Source organism: Neovison vison, chromosome 6, assembly GCF_020171115.1.
Source record: "Neovison vison isolate M4711 chromosome 6, ASM_NN_V1, whole genome shotgun sequence".
Lineage (NCBI taxonomy): Eukaryota > Metazoa > Chordata > Mammalia > Carnivora > Mustelidae > Neogale > Neogale vison.
The window spans coordinates 207,173,292-207,198,763 of NC_058096.1; the positions used below are offsets into that span (position 1 = coordinate 207,173,292).

At 53.2% G+C, this 25,472-nt stretch overlaps 2 protein-coding genes across 4 annotated transcripts in view; both read left to right on the forward strand.

The window, feature by feature from the left end:
* SMARCC1 (SWI/SNF related, matrix associated, actin dependent regulator of chromatin subfamily c member 1) overlaps positions 1-5,835 on the forward strand; it is a 170,918-nt gene extending 165,083 nt beyond the window's left edge. For 2 of the 3 annotated variants that reach the window (XM_044253682.1, XM_044253683.1), the window contains exons 27-28: positions 1,110-1,286; positions 3,543-5,835. In XM_044253682.1, the coding sequence (XP_044109617.1) occupies positions 1,110-1,286; positions 3,543-3,646 (281 nt within the window). In that variant the 3' untranslated portion in view covers positions 3,647-5,835. Of the gene's footprint in view, positions 1-1,109; positions 1,287-2,981; positions 3,277-3,542 lie in introns of those variants that run through there. The other variant, XM_044253684.1, reaches the window with a different exon arrangement.
* A 6,225-nt stretch (positions 5,836-12,060) lies between these two features.
* On the forward strand, positions 12,061-24,918 carry CSPG5 (chondroitin sulfate proteoglycan 5). Its single transcript, XM_044253686.1, has 5 exons — positions 12,061-12,175; positions 12,838-13,951; positions 16,722-16,910; positions 18,772-18,847; positions 24,406-24,918. Exons 1-5 carry the CDS (start codon positions 12,076-12,078, stop codon positions 24,565-24,567), a joined length of 1,641 nt encoding a protein of 546 aa, XP_044109621.1. The 5' UTR covers positions 12,061-12,075; the 3' UTR covers positions 24,568-24,918.
* Positions 24,919-25,472: the final 554 nt, after the last annotated feature.

The window sequence follows — 25,472 nt, forward strand, 5'->3', positions numbered from 1 at the left end:
GCAGCCAAACCACTGAGTTTAGTATATGTGCTGCCGAAGCGAGCACACAAACCACTGAGTTTAAAGCAGGGTTGGCAAACTACAGCCTGTGGGCCAGCTCTGGCCCACTTCCTGTTCTTGTATGGATTGCAGGCCAAGAGTGGTTTTTACGGTTTAAATGGTTGGGGGAAACTCAAAAGGAGAGTGTTTATATCTCCTGAGAATTATACAAAATTCACATTTCAGAGTCCATAAATAAAGGGTTGCTTATAATGGCATGTGTAAGTCTCAGAAATTTGTTATCTGTGACACGTGAATGTCATCTGTGACTGCCTTCTTGCTACAGTGATAAAAGTTGAATAGCTGTGACAAAGACCATATGGTCTGCAAGGTCCAAATATTTACTGTCTGGGTCTACAGAAAAAGTTCGCTAAACGTCCTGAAGGCTCAGCATGAAACTGCAGACAGGAGGTGTTTCACTGTTCCTGTGTCTGGTATCTCCTCTCGTCAATTTCCAACCGATAGGAAGAGGTGAAGGGGTTGTCTGTTTTTCTCGCTGTGCACCCCCCACCCCCCGATCACAGTGCTTCATGGTGGGGGTTAGAAGGAGAGGCGTTTTCATGAACAGGACTTGGAACTTCCAATCACAATCCCTTTATAATGTTGATTTCACAGTTGTGACCAATATCCTTTCACACATACCTTCCCATGAAGCCCCTGTGGGAAGCTCAGTCTTGACTAGACTGCGTGCTGACGTGCAATAAAAGTCCTCCCCATCCCCTGTGGCCTGTGCTTGGTGTTTTGTGTTGTCAGGAAGATGTAGGATAAGCCACTGTCCACCCACTAACCAAAACGAGTGTTTTGTTGTAGGGTGCTTCTCCTGTAATTGCTTCTCACGGCTACCTGCCTGTACCAGGATTTAGAGTGGCCATGCGCTCCATAGACTGCCCCATTATCCTTTCTCCTCCCAAAAAACGGAAATCTAGACATAGAGATTATTATAGATTATTGCTCTGTTGGTATTTCAGAGCTTCAGAGGGTTAGGTTTTTGTATTTAGCAGTCCTGTGCATTGATTTGACCCCTTTCTCCCCAGTACACTTACCTTCATACTTTAAATCTCCTTCCACAGGTCAGATACCAGGTCCAGGTTCCATGATCCCTGGGCAGCCCATGCCGGGCCGTATGATCCCCACCGTTGCAGCCAACATCCACCCCCCTGGGAGTGGCCCAGCCCCTCCTGGTATGCCTCCAATGCCAGGAAACATCTTAGGACCCCGGGTACCCCTCACGGCACCTAATGGCATGTGTAAGTAGCGTGATACTACTACTTCATCACCATAGTGGGGTCTCTGTGGGTGGGCTGGAGGCAAGGGAGGAAGGCTTTATTCTCTAGATTATCTATAGTTTAGCAGGTCCATGGACAGTGCAGCCTGTGACAGTGGGTTCCAGAAGATCGATGTGTGGCCCGTGCTCTTCAGCACCCCTGATGAGCCGGTAAACAGGTGATGAGTGCAGATGCTTACAGTCATTTGGCCTTGTGCGCCACAGCCTTTGTGGCCTGTACTCTTGACCCTGAGGTCTGTGGGGAGGCCGGAAAGACATTCCGCACCCACTTACCTTTAAGCTTCTCTAGCTCGAATCTTGTTAGTCATATTGAATTGCTGGTGGCTTTCCTACAGAAGCCTTTTATGGATATGGGGTTCAAATGTAGAGGGTGTAAAGAAAAATAAGAACCAGTTTAAAGCAGAAATCACAAGTCTTTTGTAGTTCCTCTGGGATATTGTTATTAGCGGCTTAGACTCAAGAAGGTGTTGAGGGGCTGTGTTGAGAAGGACTAGGAGGTCCTAGCGGGCTCTGTGGAGAAGGCACAGGTCCTGCTGGGCAGTGTCTGGCATGTGTATGAAGCCGGGGCTTTTCTCCAGTAGACACTGGTCTCCCCCAATCCTGGCCTCCAGAGGGTTGCTTCAGAAGCTCTGCCCTGTCCTTTACTCCTGTCGATCTCAGAATGATCCCAAAATACAGCCAGTGGTGGCCAGGTGCCTCAGCCACATCTGTGATCCTGATTCATTTACCAGTTCATGTATGTGCCAAGAAATTAGCTCCTATTCACAGTACAGAGAGCTAGGACTCAAGAATTCCTGGTCTCCAGGAGCCTTAGTTGGGAAAACAAGAAATAAGTGAGTAGAGAGTAGTCTATAAGATTTGCAGGTTACCCGAGACTCTGAAGTGCTTTAAGTGTACTTTAGTCCTCAGGAAGACTGCCCAGAGCCAGGAGGCAGGCTACACAGAGGCATGTTTCTGGACCCCTCGGGGCTAGGACAGAGTAGGTGCATGGAAGGAAGACAGCAGTGTGGCCGCATGTGAAGATCATGACAGTAGAAAACCCTCTCCCTTGGGTCCTTGGTCACCGATTACAGTGTAACGGATACTTTTCCTTGGCAAGAAAACACTGCACCTCGCTGCCTTACAGGGCTGGTCTGCCAAGACAGCTGACCAGTTTGCCATTTAGTTACAGATCCGATATCCTTGGTCTTTACACTGGCCAGGATTTCATCCTGAAGGGCCCTCAAGGGATCATCTTGAGAATGTGGAGGGTTTCAGGTGCTCCTCCCACTTCCCACCACAGATGAGTGTTTCTGGGATTCTGAGCTGCTGGCGTGGCTCTAGGGTCCCAGGCAGGCCTCATTGGGTAAGGTGGTTCCCCTCTTCAGGTCTTAGTTTCCTCCACTGAAAGATCAGTGGCCTTCAAAATGCTTTGAAGAGCTTTAGCAGTTTGGTGGAAATCTCCTGGGACGGGGGCGCGGCGGGGGGAAGGTTGGGTGAACTGACTGGTAAGCAAGGCTGTACTTGAATTATTTGTTTCATATGTTTTCATTTCTGACCAAATCAAGAGGTTTAAAAAACCCTGGATTAAATAATCTCTAGGGTTCCTTTGTACGCTAAGCAGCTAAAGTCGAAATAGGAAAGAGCCCCAGACACTCATACTAATTGTTCCCTTCAGGACCTGACCTAGTTTTGGCCAAAAACCCAAGGACTGCAGTTCAGGAGCTGTGGGGCCTCCCAGGACTGTCCAGCTTGTCAGCAGCTGCCTCGAGTGAAGCTCTCTGGCCCTGGTGGAGACACTTAATCAGCAAGAAGTTATTGATAATCTGTTTTGTGCCCACCTAGGCCAGGCACTGAGAGAGAAAGAGAAGAAGACACAGAACTTGCCCAGGAAGGAGCTTTATCATTTAACTGAAGAAGTTAAAATTAGCAGAGAGAACCATTAAAATGCAATAAAATCAAACTAAAATTAAGTTCTGCAAAGGTCTGGAGTGATTCTTGGAAGGGGTGGGCTGTGGAGGAGGTTGGGACAGATGCAGACACCTCAGCACGCTAGCCGAGACTTGGGTATTCAGGGGGGACCTGACCTGCCCGGCCTGCGGTGGCACCAGCACCTCGAAGGCCACGTTGATTGCCTCAATAACAAAAATCACTTCCTATGTCATTTTTCTTGGAAGGGGCTCTTTCCCCAGCCGTTGTGTTTCCAGCAATGACGAGTCCCTCTTGGCTGTGTTTGCAGATGCCCCACCGCCGCCGCAGCCGCCACCACCACCGCCACCACCGCCCGCAGACGGAGTCCCTCCGCCTCCTGCTCCAGGCCCGCCAGCCTCCGCCGCCCCCTAGCCTGGAAGAGGCAGGCAGCGTCCACGCCCGGCGCCAGCAGCTGCAGGGGGGATGACGAGACTTGTGTTCCTCGGCTTCCTTGGGTTTCTTTTAGGATATTTCTTCTCGCAGCCCCAAGCACGCATCCCATATTTCCCCGTCCCCCTTGCCGGCCCTCTCCATGCTCGGACACCTCCTTTGTCAGGTCCGCGAGGGGAAGCCTGTGGGGGCCAGTGTGTCCTGGTCATCCTCACGGTAGCCTGCGTCCCCCTGTCCTGCTGTGGGGTGTACTGACCCTTTCTCTGCAGGTCCTGTCAACATGAGAAGTTTGTCTGTTGTTTCAGTGCTCTCCTGCAGTGTTTGGTTTTGATGCTTACGTGGCTGATGCTTTATAATCATTATGTTTTGTTATTTTTTTTTCCTTTTGTCATTGCTTTAAATGAGAGCATCCTAAGTTCATAGGAACCAAAAAAAAAATGGTGATGGGCAGAGGGAATAGCCAGAGGGGACGAACCTAAAGGCATTATAAGTGACCTTATTTCTGCTAATCTGAGCTAAGATTGGTGCTGATGGTGAAGTTTCCTGAGACTTTTGCCTCACATAGATGCACCAAAATTCAAAGAGATGGGGACGGGGCGGGACCCCACTGATTTTACTCCTGGACCGTAAGGACCTCCCCGCTGCGTGGCCCCTTTAGTACCTGGTAGGGGAGCGCCCAGCAGTACAACAGACCCACACTCCTTCCCTGGGCCCACCGGTTCTGGCTTTCTATGCAGATGATTTGTTGGATTAGGGGTGGGATTTGGGGAGGCGTTCCTTCATTCCCTAGACGAGCCAGGGAGCGTTTGAGTCTAGGGCGATGACTGTCCACTGAGTCTAGTCCACTAGTCACTGCTTTGTACTCATTCTTTTTTTTCCCCTTTAAAAAAAGCAAAACAAACAAACAAACAAACAAAAAAAACAAAAAAACAAAAAAACCTTCAAAAAGGAAAAGAAAAAAAAAGTAAGTAGATAGTGCTAAACATTTTAGCTCATGGAACTTGGTTAGGATGGCCGGGGGTTCGAGTCCCCAAACTACCTCTTGCAGTCCGGGGTGAGTGGGGCTCAGTGAAGCGGTACTTCAGGTTTGGGGCTAGATTGGAGAAGTGGGGCAGGATCAAGGGCTCTTGTCCCTTCTCGCTTCCCTTGGTGAAATCTCGCATTCCATCTGTCGCAGGGTTGTCAGGGAGAAGCTGGGGGTCCCAAGGCACGCAGTTGGCCATCAGAGCATCATGCTTTGAGGGCTGGGGATCTCGGACTGAACGATCAGAATGCCATTCCAGAGGCAGAGCCACAAAATGCCTTAACTCGAGCCCATTTTGACCCCTGCTGATGAATTACTTGAGAGTTCTTGGTTTTCTCTTCTTGTCCTTCTTCCCTCCCCTCTATCCTTCCATGGATGGGGGCAGGGTATGTTTGGTGGATCTTGATTTCCAAAGCGCCTGGCCTCTTCATGTCACATTCTCAAGTGGCAGTTTCATTGTTTAGAATGCTAAGTGGAACACCTTTTGGATATCTTTTTCTATATATTCTGTAAAGCTTTACATATGAGAGGGTGTAGGGAGGTGTTTATAAAACACCTCAGAACTTTCTTCCTTAGTATCAGAAAGCAAAAAATATAAAACCACAATTAAGATTTGCCTTTCAAACCCTCAGGTGTTGCCTCTAACCAGGTGGCCCTGGTCACCATCCGAGTACTGGAACCAAGGAGACCTTGTTCCTTTTGTGTGTGTGTTCTGGACTCTTGGAGTGGAAATGAGCTTGTTCCTGCTGGAGTTAAGTTCCAATGCATTTGTCTCCAGAAAGATCCCAGTGCCTTTTGACAATGGCCAGGGTGTTCCCTAATTCCCGCCAGTCTTTCCCAAAGGAAACTCATTCCAAATACTTACTTTTTCCACTGGGGTCTTAGAAGGAAAATGGAATTCTGGTTCATACTGTGGTCCCTTGTTAACCTCAGGTCTTTAATGTGATCGCTTTCAAATTTACAAGATCCAGGTGGAAATACTTTTACTATGCCGGTAACAATTCTACAAAATACCTGAATTCTTAACACTGTTATATTTCACTATAAGTGGTGACTTTTCTTTTCATGTCTTTGATCTGGTTTCGTTCCTGTAATACAGCTACCCAGTTTTGTGAGGGGGGGGAATAATACGTGGTTTTTGTACAAATGTGTTTCTCAGTGTGTTGTTATTTTGGAAAAATGAAGGGAGGGAGTGTGGGGAGATTGGAGGAAACTGATCAAGAAGACCTCATCTCCCTCTTTTTTTAGTGAATAAATAGAACATTTCTGGATTCTAGTCCCATTCTCTGCATTCACACACCAGTCTCTTCATGTGTCCTATGAAGAGTCTGAAATTCAGCCCCACCTGGTCTGATCCGCAGTGAGTTCAGGGATGCGGGGCTTCCTGACCGAGCACCTTGATGATGCTTAAGGAGCATACAGTTAAATGTGCCTCGCCCACTGCTTCCGTGGTCAAAGTGAAGAAAGGGGTGTGGCCAAAAGCCTGGCACCTCCAAGGGAATTGAATAGTTTTGTTTGGCAGGCTAGAGCATGTTTGTCGGGATGCCGTTTAGAGAGCCCCCAGCTGGAGGCAGACCTTGAGGGCAGTTGGTTTCGTGCACCTTGATGTACTTTTGAGGACAGCCTTTGAGCATCATCCACAGGTGCAAACCCTGTGCAGAAAACAGGAAAAGGCCATTGCCTTCGAGCTGCTTTTATGAACCCAGTGAAGCAAAAGCGGGGGCTTGTGCGGCGAGCAGTTAGCACCCAGCTCCTCGGGGAGCTGTGCCAGCCAGGTTGTGCTGTGCTGCCGGATCTGTTCGGACTCCCCTCTAGCACAGAGTGCTAGGACCAGTGGGGTCTCCCAGAGTTCTGTACTCCCCAAGGGTGACAAAGGAGGGTAAGCCCTGACCCAGACTAACCAAAGACTGGTTTCTAAACTTGAGTGTGAGCTCTTTAGAAAGTGTAACAGGACATGTGTAATCCACCAGTCTCTCACAGGTTCCTGGGATCCTTACTGTGGAGTGGTTCCCCCAAGTGTGGTTAAGGACAGTAGTGTTCCAACCTCAGTACAGATCAGGATCACCCAAAGCATTGTTCAGAGGCAGGTTGCTCAGCCCCACCCTCAAAACTGATGGAGCAGGTCTGGAGTTCTGAAACACCATGTTTTGTTCTGTTCTTGAGAGAGTGGGGGCAGAAGAAGAAGGAGAGAATCTTAAGTAGACTGCATACTCAGCACGGAACCCCATGCGGGGCTTGATCTCACCACCCTGCGATCATAACCTGAGCCAAAATCAACAGTTGGATGCTTAACCAACTGAGCCACCCTGGCGCCCCTGAAATACTGTGTTTTTAACAGATTTTTAGGGGGTCCTGATGTACCTGGGCAAGGAACCACCCTTGGGGAACCACTAGTTAGGAAGGTTGTGAGGTAGAACAAGATCTCTGTGGTTCCTCACAGCTGATTCTATGAGTTCCATTCATCTGGGAAACATTTGAGGGCCTCTTACTTGCCAGGCATTGGACCCTGAATGCAGTGAAGTCATAGTTATGAATAAGATAGGCAAGGCTCCTGCACTCCAGGCCACTTAGATTCTTTTGGGGTGGGGGATACAAGACCATACATTAATAAGAAATAGGATTATGTTAAATAGTGCTAAGTGGTCACGAAGAAAAATAGTGTAATCCGGAGCTTTCTGGGGGATAATGTAAATGGTCTGTGAATTGGGTGTGCTTACATGATTTCTGTCCTGCTGGGTGCGGTAACCTGAGGGTTCCCCCTCATTCCAGGAAGACCTCATCTGAATAATCCGAGCACCCTTTGTCTGGATACACAGTGCCAGCCCTGAGATTTCCTTCTGCAGACCTCTCTGCCTGTGGCCATTAGTGTAAAGCCCTTGCTTTCTCTTCTGCTGCTCCTGGAGCATAGCTGCACTCCAGTTGATCCCTTGAAGGAGGACTTATTGGGAACAAGGTGAAAGCTCCTTGCTCCCCTGTGAAGGGGTGGTCTCCATCTAAGGAAGTCACCTTGCAGGATGGGATGGAAGCCCAGGACCATCAGTGTTGGATCTCCTTGTAAACGGCTCCCCTGGACTTCATTTCCTGGTGGCTTGTTTTTAGGCCCGCCTCCTCTCTTCTTAGGAAGCACCTTTGACCCTGAATTTAAAACCGAGCTAAGCAGTAGTGACCAAAAGGAGAGAGTCCTGTGAATCAACTTAACCAGAGGTTCTCAAAGCTATTAGAGCCAGTTCTCTCCAAGCCCTACCCCCCTCCACCGCCCTTTCCAATCCGTTGAACCCTAAGGGGAGAGAGACTTGTCTGATCCCCTCTTCCTGCTCCTGGCCTGTCTTGGAGAACTGGGACCAACTTCACTCCCTTCTGTCTCCAGTCCTTGCTGTCCTTCCAGGCCCTTCCAAGCCCACAAAGAACCGTCAGGTGACTGCTAATGGCCACCTTACCACTGTGGACCCTTAGGGTACAGCCTTTGCAGACTTCTGCAGAATAGCCGTGCCTTCACACAGTACAGTGACCAACACCTTTGGACAACTTAGACTGGAAAGAAAATCCCTCCCACTCTCTCCTGTGGCAACCTACCACCTCAGGTGCCCTCACAGCCAGATTGTCCCAGAGGGAGTTAGGAAGCAGCAGTGCCACTGGATGGTAATAGTTTCTTTGCACAGGCTGATTTCCACGGCTGGTTTGGCCCTGACATTTAGGATTTCCCATGGTCATCCAAATGGACTGGCATTCCTTGTTCCAGTCTGCTTACTATGTAGTACCTATGGGTTTCCTGAGAATCACCTGGCGAGGTCGCTGACTGAGACAGCAGGACTTCTGCAGACCAGCCTAGCCGATGCATGTCTGAGGCTGTGTTGACTTAAGCTGTGTAGCTCTCTCCCAGCTGACTTGGCTTTGGGGGAATGAAATTCAGGGACTTCTCCAGTCTTGCAGCAGACCCATTGCCTGGACAAGATGACCGCCTCCAGGTTGGGACAGGCCTTTCTAGGAGAGTACTTGTACAACTGAGAATCCAGAGTTCTTACAGCGAGCAGGGGCTTGTCAGCGCACATAACCCCGGCCCCTGACTCTTGGCTCTCCCGGTAATGCTGCAAGAAGGTCCAGTAGCAGCCCATCACCGAAAATGGTCAGAGCTGACTGGCCTGGGACATGAGTTGGGGTTATTGCCACCTTGTACCCCGTAGGAAATCATAGCATTGACTCTTAAATGCCCAGGTGTAGGTAGGTGCAGGGGTTGGGGAGAGAGGCTAGGCTTCCATTCTGCCAAGTGAGGCCTGACCTCTGCATCCTGATTCCTCTTGAAATTAAGAAGCAAGGATGAAAACGTTTGAAATCAAGATCTTGGCTCAGGTCTTGGCCTTACTACATCATTAGCATGATCTCAGTGTCAGTTTGCAAATGTGCAAAATGGTTACGAGATTTGACAAATCAGAGTACTAGGAAGACTAAAAACAGAAATGTTAGTAGTTACTACTAAGGACTTAAAGCCTGGAACCACACAGCTTCCTGTTCAGACTGAAGTATGCCCCAACCATGGCAACTGGAGCAGCTCCTGCCCTGGACAGCAGCCCCTAGTTAAGCTAGAGGCTTTCTGTGCCCAAGGAGGCAGGCTGTAGCCATGGCAATGGGCCTTGTGCCTGCCTTGGTGCTGGAGGCAGGTTGCCAAACCCAATAGGAACCTCAGAGGCATGTGGAAGCCATTGCCTCACAAAAGCATCCTTGATGCCCAAATGCACAAGATTTGGATGTGGGGACATGGGTGTGGGCTCTAGACAGGGGTTAATCTCCCTTTCTTCGACTCTGTAGTTCCTATGTCTTAGATCTCTTATTTGGTCTACCCTAACCCCTGTGCCCAGAAAAAGTAATGTAGTCCCTGGACACTGTGGCTACCACTATCTCATAAAGGAGATGGATTACTAACTCCCAAGGTCATGCAGAGCTGATGCCGTATCCTGCTTTTCCTGTCACATTCCATTGCCTGAGGAGTTTGTCCATTCATCTCGAGGCGTTTCCAAACCTGGTGTGCCGTGCTCCGTTCTGAGGTCTAGGGGGAATCAGTGGATAAGTGATTAAAAGAATTTGCCCCCAAGTTAGGGAAGGAGGTCTTTGAGGAAGGGGACATTTCATATTTTATTTTATACAACATGCGTGTTATAATTCAAAAATTAAATTGAAGCCAGCCTGGCCGGTTGAGAGGGTGGGGCATGTGACTTGATCTCAGGGTGGTGAGTGCAGACCCCACATTGGGCATGGAGCCTACCTAAAAATTGTTTTTTTAATTGAACTAAAAAAGAATATATTTAAATATTCAATAAAATACATTAAAATGAGAAACTGGAGTAGCTGGAGTTTTAACAGAGAAATGGGAGAAGGGTCCCGTTCAGAACTTCCTAGTGAAAAACAAGGGAGTGGTCCTCATGCCCCAGCTGTCAAGGCCCCATTGGTGAGGCCTTATTCCAGACAGACCTGCCTGGGGAAGGAGGAGGTAGGTACGTCTCCACTCTCACAACCACCACCCCAAGCGTCAGACCCAAGTAGAGGAACACAGACTTGTACATAGGCCAAAAAAGAAAATACAGATGTAAGCCACAGACCAGGGAAGCAGAGATGGGGTTGGAGGGTGCGTTAGTGCCTCTGTGGCCAGCCAGCAAGTGCAAAGCCCAGCCTGGCCCTCTGCTCAGAGAAGACTGTATTCCAAACTGGTATTTACTGTCCCCAGAGGCAGCATGAAGCCATGGAAAGAACCTCACGAAGTCAGCCCCTTTGCAGGAAGCTCCAGACCCACGTTCTGTGGTGGGAGTATCTGGTTGTCACTGGTGCATGTTTGCTTCTGCCGCCCTTCCGGAACCTCCCAGCGCCTGGTCCTGTGCACTCAGTGTGCTCCACAGTCCAGTGGGGAATTGCTGTAGACAGGCGATATCACCGGGAGGCTGGGAAGGCTTCGCAGAAGGGACAGGTAATGGAACCAAGCTTTCTGAGCCCGTTTTCCAGGCAGACTTGGAGGGCAGGGAACACCAGCCTGCCTAAGAGGCTGCTGTCACAGGATGTCTGTGAACCAAGGGAACGCCTTGAACCAAGGGAACGCCATCCAGAAACACGCACTAGGACATGAGGAGGTAGATACTCCAACTTGGTTACCTATGTGGCTCCCTAGAGACAGAAATGGGAGTGTCTCTCAAATACCACGGTTGTCCCATCTGAGGTGGTGACCCCGAATGTCATTTGGGTCAATAACACACCGGGAGGTGGGTGGTTGCTTTGCGGGATAAGCTACCAGGACTAGGTCACAACTCCCCACCAAGCATGTCTCCGGGGATGAGGGGTCCCTGGCTGAACACCGAGCTTCGGTCAGCCCGCACACTAGTCTAACACCGCTCCTGCAGCCCGCGCGTCCCTAGGCTGCGATCTTGGCTCCTTGGGTCAGCCCAGGACCTTGAGTTTGCTGGTCTGGGACACATGTGTGTTGGGAGGGTGGTGGTGATGGATCCTGGGAGGAAGGGGCCAGGATTAAAGGGCGCTGCCTGGGCTACCCCGAGGAGACGAGAAGAAAGGCGGGAGTAGCTGTAGTCTCAGAAGGGTCTTGCCCCCTGCCCCTGGGATGCGTTGTGGAGGGCCTGGCTGTGCGAGGTCTGAGCTTTGGCTGTGGACGGATTAGGTCTGATCCGATTAGAGCCTGGGCGGTCGGCTTCGCCCCCTTGCCTGGCGCTGCCGGCGCCTGCCCCGCCCCCGTGGGCACCCGCAGACGTCCCCGAGACCCTTCCCCGCCCCGAACACGGCATTGGCGCAGAAATGCGAGAGGCTCCGTGCGCCCCGGACTCGGCTCATTTCCACAGCGCGAGCTCGGGCTTCCGCCCCCTGCGGCCCTCCCGAGCCCCGCCCCGAAGTTGCGGGTGTCTGGGCCCCCGCCTCCGTGCTCGCCGCGTGGCGGGTGGGTTCCTCGCAGGTGGGGGAGAGCCCGTACCAGCCCTCCCCTTGGAGGGCTGGCCCGCCCCGCAGCTCTCCCGCCCGTGCACCTGTCGGCTAACGCCACGCGCGGCGCTGTGCTCCGCACCCACCCGCGCTACTCCACGTCCGTTTGTCTCGGCGTCCAGAGCCGGGGGTCTGTCTGTCCACGGCAGGCGGACCGAGCAGGGCAAGCGTCAGAGCTACGTGCGGCGGGGCGGGCGCGGCGGGCGGGGTGGGGGCGGCGCTGAGCGCGGCAGCGGCGGCGCGGGAGGCGGGGAGGCGCGGCGCGCCGGGGACAGCGGCGGTCGGCGGCGGCGGCATGCGGCTTCTCGCGCTGCCCACCGTGGGCTGAGACGGCCGCAGCGCGGGCGGGAGGCGCGGCGGCCGGCGAGCCGAGGGCGCAGCCAGCCGGGCAGACCGTGGACAGCGGTCGGCGCTTCGCGCCATGGGCCGAGCCGGGGGCGGGGGCCCGGGCCGGGGGCCGCCGCCGCTGCTGCTGCTGCTTCTGGGGGCCACGCTGGTCCTCGCCGCCGGGGCCGCGCCGGGTAGGTACCCACTGCGACCGGGACCCCAGTGACTCTCGCACCTCACCCTGGGCCAGGGTCCCGCTGGCCTCGGGTACAGGCGGAGTTCGCGAGCTATGGCAAGGGGGCGGGGCAGCGCCCTGCTCGCGACGGGGGCGGGGGAAGGGGCGCGCGAGGAGGTGAGGTACTTGAAGGAGGCCGAGGGGTGGGGGTCGGCCCGGACCCGGGTGGGTGGGCGGGCAGAGGTGCCGGCTGGGGGGAGGGGCCTGAGTGGGCGGGGCGTGAGGGTGCGACTTCGAGGCGGGACCTGGAGGTGATGGGGCCCTGAGGATGCGACCTTAGGGCGGGGCCTGGAGTGGGGCGGGGCCTTGAGGGTGCGACTTCAGGGCGGGGTCTGGCGGTGGGGTGGAGTCCTGAGGGTCAAACCTCTGCCTGGGGCCGAAGGTGGGGGCTGCCCCGTTTACACTACGGGCCTTGTCGGGGGCGGGGCAGAACGCCTGTGGGGCGGGGCCTGAGCGGGAAACGTCGGACCGGGTGTGTTCCCTTGGGGGCGTGGCCTAGACGGTGGGGCGTGGCTTTGGGAAACCTGGTCCTGGCGTCTTCGGGTGGGCGAGGAGGCCGGGAGAGCGAGCCGCAGCGGGGGGCGGGGCCCTGACGTCGTGCCCCCTCCCTCCCGCCCACAGCGCGTGAGGCGGGCAGCGCCGTCGAGGCCGAAGAGCAGGTGAAAAGCGTCCTGGAGTGGGAGCCGCGTGCCAACAGCACGCGGGAGAAGGCCGGCCCACCAGCTGCTGGGGAGGAGGAGACCTCATGGACTGCACCTGGCGGCCAGCCGGCTGTGGTGGGGCCTGGGGCCGGGCCAGAGGAGGCACTGGAGGCGTCCGCGGCAGTAACCGGCACCGCCTGGCTGGAGGCCGACAGCCCGGGCCTGGGTGGAGTGACCGCAGAGGCGGGCAGCGGCGACACCCAGGCCCTTCCAGCCACGCCCTCGGCTCCTGAGGAGGCCCTGGGACAGTCATCGATGCCCACTGTTACCCCTGAGGCTACAGAAGCAAGCGGACCACCCTCCCCCACTCCTGACAACAAGCTGAGCCCAGGCCCCGAACTCCCCAAGGAGAGCCCCTTAGAGGTTTGGCTGAACCTGGGAGGCAGCACACATGACCCACATGGGCCAGAGCCCACATTCCCCGTTCAGGGCACAGTGGAGCCCCAGCCAGCGTCAGATATAATTGACATCGACTACTTCGAAGGATTGGATGGTGAGGGCCGTGGCGCCGACCTGGAGAGCTTCCCAGGGTCGCCAGGAACCTCAGAGCACCACCCCGATAGTGGGGGAGAGACCCCTTCCTGGAGCCTGCTTGACTTATATGATGACTTCACCCCCTTTGATGAATCTGACTTCTACCCCACTACATCCTTCTATGATGACTTGGAGGAAGAGGAGGAGGAAGAGGAGGATGACAAGGATGCAGCAGGAGGTGGAGACCTGGAAGATGAAAGTGACCTTCTGGTGCCCACTGAGAAGCCTGGTCTGGGGCCCGGGACTGGCCAGCCCACCAGTCGGTGGCATGCCGTCCCCCCACAGCATACTCTGGGGATGGTCCCTGGCAGCAGCATCGCCCTCAGGCCCCGCCCAGGAGAGCCAGGCAGGGACCTGGCCCCAAGCGAGAATGGCACCGAGTGCCGCAGCGGCTTTGTGCGGCATAATGGCTCCTGCCGGTCAGTGTGCGACCTCTTCCCAAGTTACTGTCACAATGGCGGCCAGTGCTACCTGGTGGAGAACATAGGGGCCTTCTGCAGGTAAGGGTGTGGCAGGCAGGTGCACAGGGACTTATAAATGTGAGGCCTACTCAGCAAAGAGGAGGACATGATGGGCACAACTTCCAAGAGGTAGTGAGTTGCCAAGCCAAGAGGCTCCTGGGATTCCCAGGTCAAGAGATGTTCACGTGATATCTTCCACAGGAAGTTACTTCTTAAATGTACTTCCTGTGACATCACTAGGAGAGACTCCCCAGAAGTAAGATTTTGTATTTCCTCCAAGTGTGTGCCCTATACCAAAGCACTAAACTATAAAGGCAAAATGAAAGGACTTCTCTGAGGGTTTTGGAAAGCAGCCTTTACTGGCTCAAGGGGTCCCATTGGAGAGGTTTGGCTACAGTAGCACAAAGAGTAGGCTTATAAGCCTGCTCTGGAGGAAAGAAGGCCTCTGAGCATGCCCTATGAGACACATGTGTGGTAGGAGGTGGACTCTGTCTACCCACAGGGCACTTGTAGGGGGTGGATGTACAGAGTCACAGTGAGGAGCAGACCCCAAGAGGAGCCACTTAAGTAGGTCAAGTGAGGCAGAGTATTTTTCCTGGCATAGCAGATATGGGGTTCCTTGACTTTGGGTAGTGGCTTTTCCCTTTCTACTTGATCTTTGTCCTCCAGCGCAGAATGTTTTAAAGACCCAGAGAGTTTAGTGTCTCTAAGGACGTCGTCTGCAGCCAGCATCCCATGCCTCATCAGGAATACATCATACACCCGCCCTCGTGGCAAGGTCATTAACCTGCTGGAGAGCTCACTGGCTTATTCTGGAAGAATCCCAAGTCAGCAGTGATCTGGGTAGTTTGCTTGTCTCCGTCCTTTACAGACCCTGGAAGTGGGGTAGGACCCCCAGATTGCTCTGGGACTTGTTTCTGTTGGTCCTAGGAGGAACATTTCTGGAATCTAGGTGTTTCTCTAAGTGTCATTCCTGATGTTTCTTTTTCTTGGTCTTTTTGGAGGTATGTGAAGAATTCAAATTCTACAGGTCTTGATGTTCCGATAGAATAATAATATATAGAAAGTGTAAATGTTGTGCCTTTGGCATTAAAGCTGACTTCCAGTTCCTTCTTTCCTATAAGCAATCATGAAATGATTAAGGTCAGTCATATAGAATGTGTCCACAGGTTCTGATTGGAGTTGTCCAGTCATTGCTAAAAGAAGGATCTGTCATCAAGACATTATGGCAATAGTACCTTGCTAGTTGGCTAAGGGCTACCAGAAGTATGTGGGAACCCTGTGATTTTGCTCCTCAAGCTTTGGTTAGTGGGATGATAGTGATGCTTAGTGGGATTTACCCTGGGAGCTCTGAAATCTCTGTGTGAAATCATTGTCTTTCATCCTGCTGGAGGCCTGGGCTTTTCACCTTCAAAGTAGTCTTGCCATCACCGCATGAAATGGAGAGCCCATGATGCCTCTGGAGAGCTAGCAAAGTTCCCAGAAACTCCTGGAGCTCTAGGGACTCCCAAGTGAGAAAGCAAGCTTGTCCTCAGTAAGCTGCCTGGCTGTGCTGACCGGGGATCCTCCAGTGGGTCCCGCTTCAGAGGGCTTTTCCACAAGTCCCCCCACCAGCTCCCCTTGCTCACTTTCCCTCCCGGGGGCACACTCGGTCCTCCCTCCCAAAGATCCCTCCTCAGGCTGTGCATGCCCAGGCTCGGCTGTGGCTCAGAAACTGTTTTGCATTCCACTCACAGGAGACTGCCGAGCCCTCCGTTGCAGACTGCAGCACGCCTTTGTCTCTGTCACCCTGACCCACTGCAGGGAAATGAGCAGAGCGATGGCAGAACTTTTCTAGAACCATGGGTTAGTGGGATCGTCTTTGCTCACTGCGCTCAGACAGATAGCCTCCCAGGACTGCAGAGCGTCCGTTGGAAAAGAAAGACTTTCCTGTTAGTCATGTCTCTGCGCACTATTTTGGGCGTGGAGTAGTCAATTCTCCGAGGCGAGGTATAATTTCCCCTTTTCTGGACCCCTTTCTCTTGTCTGTCATTCACCCTGAGGTTCATGTCCTCCCTCCTTTGCCTGCCTCTGTATCCTTCCACATCTTTCCTCTTTGAAGCAGCCTGGTTCCCATGGAAACAGCAATGTCATTGGAAGAGTTGGAGCCTGGGAATGTCCCCAAGGGCAAGAGAAAGTCACTCAACAAAAGGACTGAAACCCACCCAGAGGGTTGATTCTCACTGTGTTTTCAGACCGTTCTCATGGTAATAGGACAGGAAGCTTTAGGGGCAGAATTTGGGGGGCTGCAGAGAGAGGAGGAGACTACACATCCATCTTTGTGTTCGTCCTTGTCTGTCACTTCCTTCTATTTCAGCGTCTGGGGAGCCTCGTGAACTAGACGGGACTGCAGAACACCAGGAGAGGTTTTCCCGGGTAGAGTGGGTTGACTACTTTTGCAGCCTGAGGTCCCATTAATCTTGTTTTTCACCCAGAGCCAAGGGCAGGGGATGCTGAGAGAATCCTATGATTGTCCTCCTTGAGGCTGCGAGGTAGAAAACCAGGGTTCCCACCCCCCTTCCACACAGTCCCTTAACAGTCACGTGAGTGACCTGTTCACTCCGTCCCTCGGCACTCTGGTTGTCTCATTTATGTCCTGGACCCCATTGCTGTCCTGCCCACTGCGTGGGGTGGTCACGCAGAACCTCCACCCCAGTTGTTCTAGACCCTCACGGGAACGGGCTGCTGAGGTGAATGCGGGGCGAAGGGGCCAGGCCCTTGCCATGGCTGCCGGCCCGTCCGCTCAGTCTCACTCTGTCACTGCCCCCAGGTGCAACACGCAGGACTACATCTGGCACAAGGGGATGCGCTGCGAGTCCATCATCACCGACTTCCAGGTGATGTGCGTGGCCGTCGGCTCAGCCGCCCTCGTCCTGCTCCTGCTCTTCATGATGACTGTGTTCTTCGCCAAGAAGCTCTATCTGCTCAAGACGGAGAACACCAAGCTGCGAAGGACCAAGTGAGTCTGAGTCCGCCAGCCCCACCCCGCCCCTGCGGCTGCCCCCGCCATCTGACCCCGGGGATCTGGCCATGGGGGTTCCTGGCACCTGCTGTGCCTCCCTAGTTGTGTTGTCCATCCCAGAGGCTCCCCCAGGTTGATGCCTTCCTGCACGGAACATGCTGGCATTGTGGCAGGGTCTGAGCCCCTGGGGCACACCGTCTGGTGCCGTGCCCAGTGTCCTCTGCCCCGTGACAGAGGGCGCTTAAGGAAAAGACACCCGGCACCCTCCTGGCCGTGGTCCCCCATGTACGTTACTGCGCTCAGTCCTCCCACAGTGGACTGCACCTGCTCCCTGGCTCTTTGCCAGCCACGGCCAGCGTGAGGATCTCGCTCACGAAGTGCGAGGAGTAACCCCAGCTCCCTCAGACCTGCCGTCTCCCGGGCCCGACTCCTCCTGACTGAACGCTGGAGAGAAGGGCTTGGGCAGCGCGTCGCCGTGCCCAGCTTGTCGGCGCCTGGTCCAGACAGAAGTGCAAGGGATTTAGGGAAGTCCTCTTGATCTCTCTCCTAAGTAGAGTTTTGGGGGTGGAGGGGCCTAGGCTAGGCTTCCTCTGTGGTGGATTTTCAGGGCCAGATGGGAATCGAGTCTCCTTCCGGCATTTCTCTTAGCACAGGAGTGACTTCTGTGTGCATGTGAGATCCACACGTGTTTCCCTCTGAGTCCAGGCCTTGCACACTTGGCCGTGGCCTTACGCACTGTGAGAGAGTCACTCTGTCCCTGAGCAAAGTAAGGAATGCTCTGAAGTGTCACGGGAGTCACAAAAGGAGGAGGTTGCGGTTCAGCTTCCTGGGGGCCTGAGAGACAGTTGATGCAGAACTATCCCCCCCTCTCGACCTGTTGCCCCCTGACTCCCCTCCCCCACTGACCCGAGACTCCCTCCAGAGAATGCTCCTGAAGTACTTTCCCTGGGATCCTGGGAAAAGGACAAAAGGCCATCTGTTGCTCCTTTGCTGGGTAAACTCCTGCACTGTGCAGATGCGGGCGGCCGCCGGGAGCCTTTCAGTGACCCGTCCCGGCGCTGCAGGGGCCTCTCCATTGTGCCTGTGCACTGAGGCGGGCCGGATCCGTGCATGTCCTCATCAGCCAGGACCCTGGGTGGCAGGGGGAGGAGAGGGCCATGCTGCGGCCACCTACCAGGGTAGCTGCTGAGGAGGCCAGGGGAGAGAAGGAGCAGCTGGCAGGGCAGTGGAGAAGCAAGAGGGGTGGCCAGAGACAGTACCACGTTCTAGGCCTTCCTCCATCAAAAGGCTTTGTGTTCTGCACAGAGCCTGGCCCCCGGAGCACCGTCAGCTCCCAGCATGTCACCCTCACTTCCCGCGTGTGCTTGCTTGCTTTGGGGCTCACGCTCCACATCCTCCGTGTGCGACAGATACTGCTGCGGTGTGCTGCCTCTGAGATGCGCATCCCCCCCCACACACACACACACATATTAGCGTCTCTGAAACTGGACTGCGTCTCACAATCACTGGCATCTTATCATCACGGTTGGCCAGATGGCAGTCACGATGCGGTTGTAACCGCCTGGCAGTCACGGTCCTGGCCAGAGCTGTTCATATCGTTGTCAGTGCTTTATCTGAAGTCTCCGTGAGCCACTTCCAGTCTACAATTAAAAACTCTAGGTGATAAGAAAGTTCCTGGGTCACGCTTTTAAGGGACAGAAGTTTTTTTTTTTTTTCCTCCGCGGTGCATCGAATAATGGCCCTCCTTATTACGGTCCGCGGTGTCTGATGAAATAAGCGTTTGACCCGCGACGCTTTGGGCAGGCTTGGCCGTGATCGTCGCACTCACGTTTTCCCTGCTCTGTTCCGTCCCAACCAGCAAATTCCGGACCCCGTCGGAGCTCCACAACGATAACTTCTCCCTCTCCACCATTGCCGAAGGCTCTCACCCAAACGTAAGGAAACTTGGCCACAGTCCCTGTACCTCCTTTCCCCCCTGCACATGCCTGCACCTTGGCTCCCCGTGATGACTTGTCTGTCGCCTGTGATTCGTCTTTCCCACCCTCTCCCTTATCCAGAGGCCCTGCCCAGGCCACTGCCCTTGTCTTTGGGCTACTTCCGAGCTGGGGACGGCTCCTCCCAGCTCTGGAGGTGAGCGTGGGGAGACCAGTTTGGGTGTCGACGTGGGACTAGGACAGGGACGGCCGCTTCCTTGACAGGCAGCTCTAGGGGGTACCAAAGATCTTTTTTCCAGGATGACTTGGGATTTTTGGCTTTATCTACACTTTAGAAGTCCGATTTTTCCTTCCCAGGGTCTTTCTGCTCTCTGTATGGAGGAGAAAGACTGTTTTCATCGTGAGGGGATGTCCTCGTGATCACTGAAGTGTATGGCGGTTGCTCTTCGGGATGGCTGGACCAGTGTCCTTTACACTGTCCAGGGAGGCATATTTACGCTGGTTAAAGCTGCGGGGGGCACAGAGCACTGGTGTAATAGTAAGTCTAGGGATAAATTCTGTTCTTGGGAGGAGGGGCTCGTGAGTATCAGTTGAGACTTAAGAGAAGGTCCCAGTCAAGCAGTTTCTAAAGATCCTGGCCTTCTAGTGTGTCTTCTGGACCACACTAACCGGTAAAGAAAGTACTGGGTACTGTGAGAGAAAATCTCATAAATAAAGCAGAAACCGCCCAAGCTCCAGATCACGTCACATCCGAACCCGGGACTTCGGCATGTGACACAGGCCCCGTACCACACGGCGAAGGCATCGATAACACGGATAAGGGGGCGAAACTCAGACTCACAAGCTGCCTGCGGCTGGGAAGCTTGCGGAAGAGCGGCTTGTGCTGCTGTGGGGACAGCACGGAACTAGACCACTGTTTTCCTCTGATAGATGGGGATGGTGCAGCCCCAGGAAGGGAAAGAGAGAATAACAGTAAACGTGACCTTGTTCACCAAACCCCAGGGAAGAACTTGGCCTGGTGGAGAAGGAGGAAAGGGGTCGACTTTAAAGAAGAAATCGAAGAGGTTAGTTTAGGATAATTTGTTAAAGTCTTTGATACAAAGGGTAGAGAAGCAGATACGATTTTACTGGGTATGCACCGAGATACTAATACGTTCAAGACCATCTAATAACCCAGGACGCCAGATGTCTTATAAACGTTCAGATTGATAAGCACTTTAACCAGCCCTTGAGATAGGCACCTTGAGGGCAGGAAGAGCCTCCCTCGTCTCCATACACTCCATCCCTACCTTGTTCGGCCCCACACGGTGGTACATGTGTGGTCGCCATTTGTGGAATGCTGGCAAAAGATGGCCTAGCGGGGCCTTCTGGTTCCACTGTATGTGTGGGGCAGCCCACCAGACCTGTGTGGTGGTTCCTGGTTCCACTGTACGTGTGAGGTCACCTGCCAGACCTGTGTGGTGGTTCCTGATTCCACTGTACACGTGGGGCAGCCCGCCAGACCTGTACGGTGGCTTCTGCAGGCAGGGTATTCCTTGTCCAGAGGGCAAGGGTCCTTAGGAAAGTTTCTGATGCGCCCCTTGTTCTGGCATCCCAGGCGTAGACAGACAACTTTCCTCTTCCCGGAAAGGGAGGGGAAGGAAATAGCTCCTCTTGAAGGTCTCGGTGGCATGAACCAATACCGAGGTTTCCTTGGCCGACCTGACTTTGTAGAAGGTACGGCATTTGTCCAGTAAGGCTCCCACTGACCTTGAGTTCAGAATACCACAAGGCTTAAAACTGGAGCAGAGCACGGGCTGGTCCACCATGGGGGACTCCGCCTGAGAAGGACCTGAGAAGGGGCAGTCGGGGTAGTGCTCAGGACATCCCTCAGTGGAGGGGCAAGATGAGGCCCTGGGGGTCTCCCGCCCCTCCTGGATCTTGCAGGTTGTGTCAGCCTGGCCTCTTGCGCTCCACTTGTGCCCCAGGGGACATCCTTTCCTCTCTGCCAAAGCTCTGAGTGTGAGAGGGGCTGACTCTCCTGTCCAGGAGGGTGTGTACCCCGGGATCTCCTCCCTTCGGCTCTTCATTCTCTCCACCCAGCCTGCAAGTCAGACTTGATCGTATTCAAGACCTTGTGGGCACGACGGTTCAGACAGTTGCCACTTTAGTTCGAAGCGGAGCCCTGTGGGGCGCTTCCTTCCCCACCTGCAGTCGCCCAGCGCTACTTACTCCTCACCGGGGCTCTGCAGCAGGCGAGCCGGTGGCTGCGTGAGCCCGTGAGCCTGCGTGCAGCCAAACAGCCAGGCCCTGGAAGGAGCATCGGGAGGGAAGGGAGAGCCTGTTCTCCTCTGCCTGTGCTATGGAGACCTGCGAGTTCTCCAGGAGCAATGGCCAGTGTGTGGGAAGCGCAGCGTGGCTAGTGTCACCTGAAATCCACAGGCCAATGCCGCGCGCCGCCCCGTGGGATCTCACAGCCGTGCTGTCCACGGAATGTCACGGATATGACACGGTCTTCCCAAGATTCCCCAGGCCTTCCAGGATTTCAGTTTATTCCTTACTAGCGCATCTCTGTGGTGTCCCTTAGTGCTTCTCTGCACTCCCTCCCCATTTCAGTCTTTCTTCCTTCCGAGGCTCTATTTCTTTCGTGCCCCCTGCTGAGGGAGGTTTGTGTCTGGACAAGTGGGACTCCAGGCCTGAGCCCACACCACTCCTGGCCTGAGGGATACCCATTTGGCTGGGGTGGAATGCCAGGAAGGGGAACACGGAGCAGTTCCCAGGACTTAGGCCAACTAGAGGGCCAGCTCCCTTGCCCTGAGGGATTTCTGGCACTTCAAAGGCAGATGGGCCTTCTGCTGAGGAATCAGCAACCCTAGGCTTGCTAGGATCCAGTTCTGGCGGAGACACTTGGGCTAGTACAGCTCTGTCTTGGTTCAGACACTCCCTCACCTGCCCTGTTTGTTGGAAGTACTTAGCTTGTCTAATAGCATTGTTTGCATACCTGTATTCCTTATTTTTTAGAATATACTTATCCTACCTGTTGGCCCAGAAGTCCATTTTCTCATCTGTCTAGATCCCAGGAGCCACGCTTAATTTGGGCCCCCACCTTCATGGCCTCACAGCTTTGATGCCCATGTCTGTAGGCACCCCTAAATATACTTTTCTTTTTCTTTTTTTTTTTTTAAATTTTGTTTATTTATTTGACAGACAGAGATTACAAGTAGGCAGAGAGGCAGGCAGAGAGAAAGGAGGAAGCAGGCTCATCACGGAGCAGAGAGCCCGATGAGGGGCTCGATCCCAGGACCCTGGGATCATGACCTGAGCTGAAGGCAGAGGCTTTAACCCACTGAGCCACCCAGGTGCCCCCTAAATATACTTTTCCTCAGATGAAGCCTGTTTGCCCCCAAAGACTGTGTGATGGCGGTGGGTGGGGCAGTCAGAGGGAGGTGGTGTTGAACAACATGAAAATGAGTCCCGTCTTTGTAAGAGGCCTGGCAAGTACCGGCCATCCTGTCTTACTCCAGATTTGCTGTGATGCAAAGTCTGCTCTGCCTGGGATCTTTTTTTTTTTTTTTTTTTTTTAAAGATTTTATTTATTTGTCAGAGAGAGAGGGAGAGAGAGCACAGGCAGACAGAGTGGCAGGCAGAGACAGGGAGAAGCAGGCTCCCTGCCAAGCAAGGAGCCTGATGTGGGACTCGATCCCAGGACGCTGGGATCATGACCTGAGCCAAAGGCAGCTGCCCAGCCAGCTGAGCCACGCAGGCGTTCCTCTGCCTGGGATCTTTAAAGGCACAGCTCTCAAGCGTCCGAGCCCATGGTCTCTCACCAGACAACACGGAAGTACACGGCATGAAAAGTACAGTTCTTCCTCATCCCACTTCCCTCTCCATACAGCCTGTGTGTGTGTGTGTGTGTGTGTGTGTGTGAGTGCATATACATACTTAACATATCAGGGAGATCGTTCCATCTCATTACATCTATATGTGTGTCATTGGCATTTTTTTTCTAAATCTCTCCCAGCAATAATAGAAAATGCCAAGGGCCTGAAATCTGCCTCAATACCGTATGAAGTTCATTGCTTCTGGCCCTTGTGGCATTGGGAATGGGGAACATGTGTTCCCCTGTGGTCTGGAAATCATTCCTGAGGTCTTTGAAACTCTACTATACTGCTCGGTTCAAGATAGTCTTCTGGAAAAGTGCCAAGTGAGGCTGGGGACAGGGAGAGGCGACAGTGATTTTTGTACGCACACAGTCCTTTAGAATACCTGTAGTGTCCTGTGTGATCCTGGAGACTTTCTCTGCTTTCTTTCCAGCCAGTCACTACCCCAACCCAGTGCCATAATGGGTCAAACTTGGTAGCAGTCAGCATGGGCAAGAACTCACCTCAGTTGTATGGAGTAGGCCCTGCTCCCAAAGCGTGATGATTCCCTTCAATTTCAGAACTGGTACAAGTCAGAAAAGTCTGAGCTAGCTGGTCAGAGAGCAACATTCCCGACCCTTCTCACCCCCCGGGCCTGGGATCAGCAGACCTCCAAGCACTCACAGTAGCTCTCTGGGGTGCCTGAGAAAGAGCTGAGGCCCACGGATCACATGGGTGTACAGGCCCATCTCCGAGATACGGTGGGTCCCATTCCAGACCACCACAATAAATAAATAGCAAAATTAAGTGAATAAAAGGAAAGTTGTTGTTTTGCGGTGCATACAGAAGTCAGGTTTACACTATACTATAGTGTAGTAAGCAACCCACAAAACAGTGTACGTACCTTCATTTAAAACCATGTTCTTGCTAAGGAATGCTAACCATCATCTGAGTGGAATTCCAGCAAGTCATAACGACTGATCACAGATCACATAACAATAATAATGAAAAAGTTCAAGATACTGTGAGAATCATCAAAGTTTGACACAGAGACAGGAAATGAGCAAACGGCGTTGGAAAACAATGCCGATAGACTTGCTCAACCCAGGGTCACCACCGACCTTCAATTTGTATTAAAAAAAAAAAAAATGCGGTGTCTACGAAGCCCAAGAAAATGAGGCGTGCCTGTAAGGCCCGGACGGCCCTGAAGGAGAGAGCCGTGGGAAAGCAGGGCATGGCTCAGAATGCCCAGAATGCAGAACTGGGGGACTGTGGACCGCTGTGGGTTTCCTGCGACGAGCACATTCAGGTCCGGGTCCGCAGCTGGTCCACACACACAGCCAGGTAGGCAGGAGGGCTCGGTGCCCGTCAGGAACGGATGGTGAACCAGCAGCACGAGCCCCATCCGACACGAGGGACGACAGGCCTGTTGAGGCAGCGGGACTCACCCGGGCGTGGGCTGAGGAAACACCTTTCAAGTTAGCATCTCTTGGTAGATGAACCCCTGCCGGGAAGGGGCACACACACCTCTGTCCTCTCGTCAGAGGACGTGTAGTTTTCAGGGTGACCTTCCTAGAAAGCGGCTGCAAAGGCATCCGTTTGGTTCCTTCGAGTCTTAGAGTCCCTTTCTTTCTTCTCTCCAAAGCCTGGGGTGGTTCTTTGACCCCCTCTATCCGCCGTCTCCTTCCCGCCCCTCCCTCACCCTTTTCCCTCTTCCAGGATGATCCCAGTGCTCCCCACAAAATCCAGGAAGCTCTCAAGTCCTGCCTGAAAGAGGAGGAGTCATTTAACATCCAGAACTCCATGTCACCCAAGCTCGAGGGTGGCAAAGGTGACCAGGCGGACTTGGAGGTGAACTGTCTTCAGAATGACCTCACCTGAAGCAGAGCAAGAAGAGAGGGCATGGGGGGCGGGGGGCAGGGGAAGAAACGTGACCTCCTCTTGTACAGAGTCTATTTCTTGTAACCATTTGTTAAACGCTTTCTTTCTCTGGTCTCATGGCATGCCTTGATGTATTTTGTACAGGAGGGAGAAAACACAAAGTAAGCAAAGATCCTGAACAGAACCGCATACGTTGGGTTGTTTTGTCTGTGCTGTCTGTACATTGCTTCTGCTGCTGTGATTTCTAAACCTACGCTTTTATTTCAACTGACTTTTTTTTTTGTACTTTGACCCACCTTTTTTTGAAATAAGAGTAAACAACAAAGTTCTTGAAATAAAACTTTTTAAAAAGCCATTTTCTGAAAGTCATTGTGTCCACTCCCTACCCATCCTTGTCAGTCTGTGTTGAGTTCTTTTTTTTTTTTTAAAGAGGTTTTATTTATTTATTTGACAGACAGAGATCACAAGTAGGCAGAGAGGCAGGCAGAGAGAGAGAGGAGGAAGCAGGCTCCCCGCTGAGCAGAGAGCCTGATGCGGGGCTCGATCCCAGGACCCTGAGATCATGACCCAAGCTGAAGGCAGAGGCTTAACCCACTGAGCCACCCAGGTGCCCCTCTGTGTTGAATTCTTAATAAGAATTCTTAATACGAATAAGAAATAAGAATAAATAACTTCTGATTTATACATGTTTGAAATCCCAGAGGTGCTCTATGCTTCACTTGGATTGCTGTAACAAAAACACCACAGACTAGGTGGCTTCAACAATAGAAATTTATTTTCTAATGGTTTTGGAGGCTGGGTGGATGTCCAAGATCAAGGTACCAACAGAGCTGGTTTCTGACGGGGATCTCTGCCTGGCTTGCACACAGCCACCTTCTTGCTGTTTGCCTTTTTTCTGTGCACAT